This window comes from Pelophylax lessonae (assembly GCF_965119305.1).
Source record: "Pelophylax lessonae genome assembly, chromosome: 2".
NCBI lineage: Eukaryota > Metazoa > Chordata > Amphibia > Anura > Ranidae > Pelophylax > Pelophylax lessonae.
Window position 1 is genome coordinate 370,069,910 of NC_138769.1, and position 10,770 is coordinate 370,080,679.

At 46.4% G+C, this 10,770-nt stretch overlaps 1 protein-coding gene across 1 annotated transcript in view; it reads right to left on the reverse strand.

The window, feature by feature from the left end:
- KPNA6 (karyopherin subunit alpha 6) overlaps positions 1 to 8,643 on the reverse strand; it is a 71,011-nt gene extending 62,368 nt beyond the window's left edge. Inside the window, exon 1 of the mRNA XM_082246241.1 lies at positions 8,546 to 8,643. Coding sequence (XP_082102367.1) covers positions 8,546 to 8,549 — 4 coding nt within the window. The 5' untranslated portion in view covers positions 8,550 to 8,643. The remainder of the gene's footprint in view (positions 1 to 8,545) is intronic.
- Between the last annotated feature and the right edge of the window lie 2,127 nt (positions 8,644 to 10,770).

The window sequence follows — 10,770 nt, forward strand, 5'->3', positions numbered from 1 at the left end:
ATGAAGGTGTATGAGCCAGTGCTGCCTCCAGTGCAAAAATTCTTCCAATATATAAATTATGTATGTATATTTGTGTGATTTATGTGAATACGAAAGTGCTGGGTGCAAAAAAGTGCTAAAGCGCACGTGAACAAATCAGTAAATCAATGAATGTCCTCCAATTATAAAATCCAACAAAGGTCCTTCAGTTAGTGCACACAATTTCTAAAGTGATTGCGCTGAAAAGGTGCTCCACTCTTGTAACACAGGGGTGGTGCTTCCCCTTAGGTATCCCTACTCACTGGAACTCTATGTGTCTAAAGCCTTGTACACAGATGCTGTAAACTGATGATCCAACGCTGTATCTGAATCTCACTGTAGGGGCTGCTAAACATATGCCGCTGGCTGCATAAAAATGGAATTAAAACAGGCTCTGTATCGGTGTGGTCCAGTGGATGCTGCTCCCGCAGCATGCGTTCCACCGACAGGAAGTACCAGTAGCCGGAAATTACGTCGTACGGTTTCTACCTTGCTAGACTGGACAGGTTCCCCCTCGTAGCTTCTCCTACCTTTTACTTCTCTCTTTACCCAATGTTATACAGAGTCCATTAACCACTTAAGCCCCGGAGGTTTTGGCTGCTGAAAGACCAGGGGGTATTTTGCGATTCGGCACTGCGTGACTTTGACAATTGCGTGGTTGTGCGACGCTGTACCTAAACGAATTTGACATCCTTTTTTTCCAACAAACAGAGCTTTCTTTTGGTGGTATTTGATCACCTGTGCGATTTTTTGATCATGCGCTATAAACAAAAAAAGAGCGTCAATTTTGCAAAAATAACAATATTTTTCACATTTTTCTATATGAAATTCCCCCCCAAAAAAATGTAAAAAACAAAATTTAACATTTTCGGCCAATTTGTTTTATGCTACATATGTTTGGTAAAAAAAAAAAAAAAATCGCAAAAAGCGTATTTTGATTGGTTTGCGCAAAAGTTATCGCGTTTACTAACAAAGGGAAAGATTTTTGTCATTTTTGTTGTTTTTTCTTTTTAACGCGTAATGGCGGCGATCTGCGATTTTTTTTTGCGGTACTGCGACATTGGGGCGGACAGATCGGTCCCTTGACTGACATTTTTGGGGTTACCAGTGACATTTCTACAGTAATCAGTGCTATATATATGCACTGTTACTGTAAAATTACACTGGCAGTGAAGGGGTTAACTTTATTTGAGAGGGAGGGGCTGTGTGTGTCCCTAGGGGCGGGATTCTAACTGTGATTGGCTGTGGCTTTAGCTGTAGGAACAATGATCAACAGTCCTACAAAGTAGAACCGTATGATCATTGTTTCTACACAGGGGAGAATGACAGGCGGCTTGTTTACATTAGCCGCCTGACTTTCTCCCTCTCCCCCGACGATCGCTGAGTGACCGGCGGACATCGGGGCCGCCGGTCACACGCGCGGGGGGGGGGGGGTTTCCGTGAGCTCCCCAGAGCCTCACAGGCTAGTGACGTACCGATACATCACTCTGCCTGTGAGGGGCTGACCGCCACAGTATATGTACTTGCGGCGGTCGGCAAGTGGTTAAGGGATCTCAATATCACCCATGTGACCAACTGAGTGATACAGTGGGCCACTGCATGTGGTTAAAGTGATTGTAAAGTCTCATTTCAACTCTATGCAGTTGGTTTTGCACAGAGTGGCCAGGATCCTCCTTTCAGGTCCCTGGTTGCTGCTCTTGGCCCCTCCCTCCCGTCGAGTGCCCCCGCAGCAAGCAGCTTACTATGGGGGAACCTGAGCCGAGCTGCAGCGTCCTGTGTCCATTCCAATATGGAGCTGCCATTCTGCAGCACCCCCTCTCTCTCCTGATTGGCTAACTGACTTTGATTGATAGCCACAGCAGTCAATGGTGCTGTGGCTGTCTCAGCCAAATCAGGAGGGAGAGTCCCGGACAGCTGAGGGACTTGTGGACATCGCTGGATAGAGATGGGGTTCAGGTATTAGGGGGTGCTAGGGAGGCCGCTACACACCTATCCTGCAGAGAGAAACCCAGGAGACTTGGGAACTGGGGGCAGCTCACCCTCCAGGTTTGAACGATAGCCTATCCTTTTGTTCCTTTCTACATCCAAGGTCCCTCCTGTGCAAATAATTTAGGGTGAGTGGTCCATGAAACAGCTCTTTGCTTTGGTTTTTGCTTTGAATTCATACCATTACATATTTTGCATTATTTTTGGCAGTTCTGGAATTGGGAGAAGTTTGTTTTGCCTCCTGGATGTTGTAGGTGCCGCCACACTTACTGCACATGCACGGCGACATCATGGTGGGTGCACCATGAGGTTTTTGCATCATGACGTATATTTACGTCCCGTGCGATGAAGTCACAGCGTATATTTACGTCATGGCATTTTTTGCCATTTTGGCACCAAAAGCGTCCATTTCAGATGTATTTAGACATCCCTCACATGAAAAGGTGGCAGCTGACTCTGAAGCAGCCGGCGTCTCTGGCGAAACTGGTCAGGCTTCCAGCTTGGTCCCATGCAGCCAGCCTTTGGAATACCTCTGTTCCTACCTCCTCCACTATTCTTTTTGGAACTGTCATTATTCTGGATATAGACTGATAGACCTCTATTGCCACAAACACAGCTTGGACTTTTCAAGATCCACATGGATGGCTAAGTACATTTGCTTTACTTGAGTGTTAAATGGCTTTTTGTTTCTCTTCAAAAATTACACTGATGGCTCCCATGCTTGGCTATGACAAACCATAGATTACTCTTAACAGGGTGATTGACACCATCTTAGCCAGCAGGAAACCGGTGACTAGAGCCATTTATGAAAAAGCCAGGGAAATGTTTGTCTTCTGGTACAAGAACAGGGGTGACCCGGACAATGGGAGCTATCCAGACAATCTTCGATTTTTTTTTTTTTTACAGGAAGGAGCGGACAAGGGCATTTCCCATAATACTTTGAAGGTTCAGATAACAGCCCTATCCTCCCACCTAGATGTTAGGCTGGCAGAAGACATGCTCATAAGAAGATTCCTTCTCTCATTAAAAAAGGCAACACCTATGAAGTTCAGCAAAACTCTGACATGGGACCTCTCCACTGTACTCAAAGGATTCCTCTCAGCACCCTTTAAACCACTGGAGGAATGTTCGGATAAATACTTTACACTAAAAACAGTACTCCTGGTGGGGCTGGTATTAGCAAGAAGAGTCAGTGAAATTCAGGCTCTATCCATGATAGAACCATACTGTTAAATTCTGACAGATAAGATTATCCTCACAGATGACCCAGCCCTCCTACCAAAAGTCTCCAACTTTTCACAGAACTCAAGAGGTGGTTATTCCCTCCCTCCCAAGCTCAATGGATAGCAGGAAGAGAGTCACTTACAACAAGCTGGATGTAAGAAAGATTCTGATAGCTTACCTCGAGAGAACTAAAGATTAGCGGAAAACAACCACTATTCATCCTCCATGCAGGAGTGAACAAAGGGAAGTCGGCTTAATAAAAGTACGATAGCCAGATGGAAAAAGCTTGCTATTCAGACAGCCTACCAAGCACTAAACCTTGCCCCGCCGATCGGAGTCACGGCCCACTCAACCAGAGCTTGGGCATCATCAAGTGCAGAAAGGGTCGGGGCAACACCACAGCAAATCTGCAAGGCAGCGACATGGTTGAGCTTCAATACATTTGCAAGGCATTACCGCATCAACCAGCTGTCCAGTCAGGACCAGATATTTGGTCACAAGGTGCTCCAGACTTTTTTCCCTCCCTAGTAAGTATTGCTTGGTACATCCTCTCAGGTGCTGCCCTGGAAGACAATTTTAGAGAAAACAGAGTTAGGTACCTGGTAACTCTTTTCCTAAGAAGGCTTCCAGGGCAGCATCTGTTCCCGCCCTAAACAACACTATAAAAGGGGTTTTACAGATTCAAAAGTTTACTGAGGGTTCCTTCAGTGCTTTGATACTACTGAGGCAGAAGGTACGAATGGCATTTTTTATAATGGTGGACTATTGTGTTTCCGGTTTCGGGCAGGAGGATCCTATCTCTTAGGTGCTGCCCTGGAAAACTTTAAAAAAAAAATAAAATTAAAAAAAATAAAAAGTTACCTTACCAGGTACCCAACTGTTTTTTTTTTTTTTTTTATATAAACGGACAAAGCTGTCAAAATATAACATATTTCTAACACATAACATGTATAGCAAAAAAAAAAAAAAAATAAAGGGCCCCCCAAATTACATTCTGCTACTCCTCCAGAGTATGGCGTTACCACATGCGTGAGACTTTTACACAGCCTGGCCACATACAAAGGCCCGACATGCAGGAAGCACCGTCAGGTGCTTTAGGGACATAAAATTACAAATTGAATTTCCCGACTACCCATTATACTTTTGTGAGGCACTAATAGGCACCGTAGTGGCACAGATGAGCACTCATGTGGCATGGATGTGACACTGATTGGCATGGATGGGGCATGGGTGAGGCATGATTGAGGCATGGATCAGGCAGGGGTGAGAGCAGTACTGCAGCCTCTCTCTCCTCATGCTGTACTGATGCGTACAAGAAGAGGGAACGGAATCGGACATGCACCGATTTGTTGACAATTGACAGAGCAATCACGTGGTAAAGGGTCACTGTCATTGGCCTTTTACCACGATCCGTGATGCATCGGGTCCACACGGAAACTTCTGGGTGCGCGCCCCAGGGGGGACACCCTCCCAGAACTTGTGGATCGGTGCATCCCTAATTTTTAGGCCTGTGTTTACCGAACATTAACTTTATCCAAAATTAAAAGCGTTTTTCTTTTAGTGAGACTTTCGTTTCTGAAGTCTCTCCTGATAGGTTTTTTATCAAACCTTTCGCCGTTTTTATTGTGGGGATCAGCGACTGGTTCTCTTAGCAATACCTTCAAATAAGTTGCCCAACCATATTTTGTCTAGAGAAATGTTCATCTGGTTTTCCTTAACCAGTTGCTGACTGGCCTACACTATCATAGCTCGGCCAGGCAGGATTTTATATAAAATAAATAAATATATATCGATATTGGAAAAAAAAAAGTACAATGCGATATTTGCTTTTCAACGATATATATCGCAATATTTCTCTGGGTGGAAAGCAGAAGACACTGACAGTGTGGATTATGCAGAGTCGGGACTCACAGTGGTGGTAGGAGGTAGAAGAACACAGCCCGACATGAGTGGAGCAGCCACAGCTCCTCACTGTTGTCCTGTCTGGAGCTCAGGATCAGATGGTGACCCGTCAGGCACAGGGTCCCACCCACTGGCGGGTGGAAGGGTTGGTACAGGACCACCTTGTCCACCCGGGGGGTTTTGATCAGCTCTGCAAACTCCATAGCGGACACCGGAGGATACCCGTCACAGTCCTCTCATCACCGGTGTTGAGTCGATATCGGTTTCCCCAAAGAAACGAGTTTGCCCTTGCTTTCGGCTGTGATCGGAACTCCGCCCCTCCAGCCCGATGCAATCCAGCCCTCCCAGCTCTGCCTCTAGTCTCCAGCCGACCATTACTCCGCCCTGCTCCGCCCATTGAATCTATTTACAACACATTACAGCCTGATCCCGCCCCCGATGCAGCCAGGAGAGACAATGGGCGGAGTAATGGTCGGCTGGAGACTAGAGGCAGAGCTGGGAGGGCTGGATTGCATCGGGCTGGAGGGGCGGAGTTCCGATCACAGCCGAAAGCAAGGGGAAACTCATTTGTGTCAGCTGCCAGCACTGCGAGTCCTCCTCCCCCCCCCCCCCCCCCCCCCCCCCCGAGTCCCGACTTCTCCCTGCCTAATGCTAAATATCGTGTCTTTGGCGATATGAATATCGCCCACACCCGCAGAACGATAGTCGATATCACATTGACTATCGTTCAGCCCTAACACATACACACACATGTGATGTGATCCTTCATTTTCAGGTAGCAGGCGTGAGTGTGGCCGCCAGCGACTCGGTCCTGCTGTGATTCTACACAGCGTGAGCCGATCAGTGGGTACCGCAGAGTCCATGTCTGCCAGGACCTGCGGATTGTTCAGTACACAGGCAGAGCAGCAGTCTGCCCATGTAAACAAGGCCGATTGCCATTCTGTCAGTAAGGAAGGCATAGATGGAGTGTTCCTGCAAAGCATGAACACGGATCTATGTCTTCTCCTAGTAAAAGCACCTCTCACACTGTAATAAAACACAGGCTAAGCAACAGTTAACCATTTGATCGCCCCTGAGGTTAACCCCTTCCCAGCCAGTGTCATCAGTACAGTGACAGTGTATTTTTTTACTTTTTTTTTGATAACTGTATTAGTGTCACTGGTTCCCAAAAAAGTGTCAGTAATGCCCCGTACACACGTGCAGATTATCTGCAGACTTACCTTTTCTATGTAGTGCAAGGGCCTGCCGGATTGCATACAAATTGAAAGTGTTTAGGTTTGACCTCATATTATATGGATTTGGTAAGTCTGCAGATAATCTGCACGTGTGTATGGGGCATTAGTGTCGCAACTGTCCGCCACAATATCAGAGTCCCACAATAAGTCGCTGATCACCGCCATTACTAGTAAAAATAAATTAAAAAAAAAAATTCCATTAGTATAGCCCATAGTTTGTAGACGCTATAACCTTTGCATAAACCAATCAATATATGCTTATTGGAAGTTTACCAGAAATATGTAGCAGAATACATATTTGGCTAAATTGATGAATTGGATTTACATTTTTTTATTTGATATGTTTCATAGCAAAAAGTAAAAAAAAAAAAAAAATTTTAAACGGTTGGTCTTTTTTTGTTTACAGTGCAAAAATAAAAACCGCAGAGGTGATTAAATACCACCAAAAGAAAGCTCTATTTGTAGGAAAAATAGGACACAAATGTTATTTGGTTTCAGTGTCACAGGACCGTGCAACTATCAGTTTAATGAATGCAGTGCCGTATCGATACAACTTCTGTAGGAGGATTTGTTTCATCTGTAGCCCTCTCTTCACTACATCCATTCAAAGTGCTGAATCTATAAAGCTTGTCTGAGCTGTCAAAAAAAAAAAAAAAAAAGGGGGGGGGGGGTGGAGAGCTGACATTACATTTTGCAGAGCTCAGTGAGGAGAGCTCTGAGAGCTGACTGGAGGGAAGGGGCATTCCCCCTTCACACAGGAACAGGGCTGAGGCTGTCACCAGAATAACTTGTCAAAAGTGATTTGTGAGGAAGGAAAAAGCAGACAGAAACTACACTTAGTGCTCTGGATTGAGACAAGTACACAATAGGGATATGCTTTGTTCAGATTTAATGTCTAAGGTTTACAACCACTTTAACCACAATTTCTCTAAATAGATTTTTTTAAAGCTTTTTTTTTAGCTTTAAAAAAAAAAAAAAAAAAAAAAACACAAACATACATAGATTTTAGATTATGTGGGACAGTTTATAAATTGCTCATCAGTGCAAGAGAAAAAGTTACTTACATACAAAATTTTCTAACAGAAACAAGGAAAAACTTTTTTTTCTAAAAACTTTTCAGCCTTTACTTTTTCTGGCAAAAAGTAAAAAAAGCAAGAGGTAATATAATACTAAGGGCTCTTTCACACGGGCGTTCCGATCAGATCCGCCTGTCAGTTTTTTAGGCGGATCTGATCAGATGCCCCATTCAGCCCTATGGAGCAACGGATGTCAGTGGTGACATGTCCGCTGACACCCGCATCCGATCCTGTCCGTGAAATCCGGACGGATGGAAACCCTATTTTCCATCCGTCCTGGGGATCGGATCCGATTCCCCATAGAGAGCAGCGGGGCTCTGACACCTCCCTCTCCGCACACAGTGTGGAGACGGAGCGGTCATCTGCCGGATCAGCGAATCGATCCCCGCTGAGCAGAGCACTGTCCGCAATGGAATGCGGACCGTGTGAAAGGGGCCTAACAAAAGAAATCCCTATCGGTCAAAAAAAAAAAAAAAAGAAGGATAAACATTCAAATTTGGGTATAGCGTTTAATGACCCGCAAGTGTCATTCAAAGTGCGACAGCGCTGACAGCTGGCCAGGGCAGGAAGGAGGTGAAAGATCCCAGCACTAAAGCAGTTAAAGAGGCTAGCATAGGGGTCCTGGCTACAACACAGTAGACTTCTAAGGGCTTGGGCTGATAAGGAATGAGCCTGTGACAGTGATGGACAGGTGACAGCAGATGAGCCAAGTCCTTTCTGCCCCTTCACCATGACAGTACCTGAGGACACGTGACATAGCCAAGAATGACACAGACAGGAGTGCCCCTTCCTTTACACACATTCCCCTGAAGGCTGACCTACTCCTCTTCTCATAGGAAGTCAAGGAGCAAACCACAAAGCTACTGAACAGGTTACTATTCAGAGCACACAGGTAATGAAAGTCTGCAGAGTGCCCACCACACACATACAAGGGCACTCCTGCTGGGGCAGCACTCTCTGTGTCTGACACACTTCCAGGGTGGGGTTGCTATGCCCAGCCAATGAGTCCCTAAGCCTGTCATACTGGCCGGTTACCGCTGTCCCCGAACTCCTTTCCCAGCCCAATGACACCCTTTTCCCATGTCACAAGCCACCGGTTCTCACCCATGTTGCCCCCGGTGTGTCAGGGCCTCTCCCGGCTCCTTCGGGACAATATGTCTGACTAACGGAAGCCTCTAGACGACAATCTAATGAAGGCGCGGAGCGATTGGGCGTGCGTAACGTCTAGGGACTCTGTGCGTGTGCGTGCCACAGGAACTCGACGTGCGTTCCACCGGCTTAAAGGGGAAGATCCGCGCTACAGGCCTGGCGGCACAACCGATGTCCTTTTGATGAAGCGAACGCGCTAGGTGCGGTGATGGAGCTACAAGGGTGCTGGTCTCCTGGCCGGCCAAGAATAGCGCTGTCCAGCATTTATAGATTTGTATCTAGCTGTGTATAATGTATATGCTGTGTGCTCAGTCAGTCTATTGACAGCTCCAGGCTGCCTGTAAGCTTATTGTGTCAGACACTTTAACACGGACGTTCCGATTGGGTCTGCCTGTCCGTTTTTGCAAGCGCACGCAATCGGAACCCTCCATTCTTCTCTATGGAGCAGCATGTGTAAACGGACTCACCCGCCTACATCCAGTCCGAACCACGAAAAAAGAGACGGATGGGGAATGTCAAGCGGATCGGAGCAGATGGCAATCATGTGTAAACGGACAGGCGGTCCGTTTACATCCAACTGCCCATAGAGAACAGTGGGCTGTGTCCATGTCCGCTCTGTATAAGTAGAGCAGACACTGACCTGTCATCCACGTGCTAAGCTGGATCAGCGGACAGGTCCTCTGCTGAGAAAGCGGATCACAGACACAGTCTTTCCCATGTCAAAGGGGCCTTCAAAGTGTTTATGGACTGTTCCACAAAAGTGATTGGAAATGTTCATTGTTAACCACTTGAGCTCTGGAAGATTTTACCCCCCTTCATGACCAGAGCATTTTTTTTTTTTTTTTACTGTTCAGGGCTGTGCTACTTTAACCACTTGCCAACCGTATACAGTACATATTATTATTATACAGGATTTATATAGCGCCAACAGTTTGCACAGCGCTTAACAAAATGAAAGCAGACATTACAGTTACAATACAATTTGGTACAAAAGGAATCAGAGGAACCTGCTCGTAGGAACTTACAATCTAAAAGGGAGGGTCAATTGATACAAAAGGTAATAGCTGTGGGGGATGAGCTGATGGAGAAAGTAAAAGGCCCCTTTCACACATGGGAGTCCGTCAGCGGACTCAGTTTTTCTCAGTGGGGGATCAATCCGCCGATCCCCCGCTGAGCAGGCGGATGGCAGCTTTGTCTCTGCGCTGTGTGCGGAGACAGAGCTGTCAGGTCTCCGCTGTTCTCTATGGGGGAATCGAATGAGAACGGACTGCCTGTCCGTTCTCATCCCATCCTATCCGCTGGACGGATGGAAAATAGGATTTCCATCCGTCCAGATTTGACGGATCGGATATCAGCGGACATGTCTCCGCTGACATCCGATGCCCCATAGAGATGCATGGGGCAACCTGTTCAGATCCGCCTGAAAAACTGACAGGCAGATCTGAATGGTCCGCTAGTGTGAAAGGGGCCTAACAGTGTATTATTTAGTAGCCGAATGGGCTTCTTTAAAGAGAAGGGTTTTCAGGGATCGTCTAAAGATGGATAGATTAGGGGACAGTTGGACAGATTAGGGTAGAGAGTTCCAAAGGATGGGAGAAGCTCTGGAGAAATCCTGGAGGCGAGCATGGGAGGAGGTTACAAGGAAGCTGAACTAGAGAGCAGGAGGTCTTGGGAGGACCGAAAAGAGCAGCTTGGTTGATATTTTGATATCAGGTTAGTGATACAGTTGGGGGCAGAGTTGTGGATGGCATTGTAAACTATTGTTAGTACTTTCAGTTTTATTTGTTGGGTTAATGGAAGCCAGTGAAGGGTTTGGCAGAGAGGGGTGGAGGACACTGAATGGTTGGTAAGGTGGATGAGGTTTGCAGCAGCATTCATTATGGAATGAAGGGAGGATAGGCTATGTAAAGGTAATACACTGAGAAGGGAGTTGCAGTAGTCCAGGTAAGAGATAACCAGGGGGTGAATTAGAAGCTTGGTGGTGTTGTTGGCTAAAAAGGGGCATATTTTAGAGATGTTGCGGAGGTTAAGGTGGCATGATTTGGACAGGAATTAGATGTGGTCCTAAAAGAACAGTGCAGAGTCCAGGTTTACCCCTAGCACCCTGGCATGTGTTGAAGGACTGATAGTTGTTCCATTGATTTTGACAGAAAACTCAGAGGAAGGGGGCACTTGGGGGA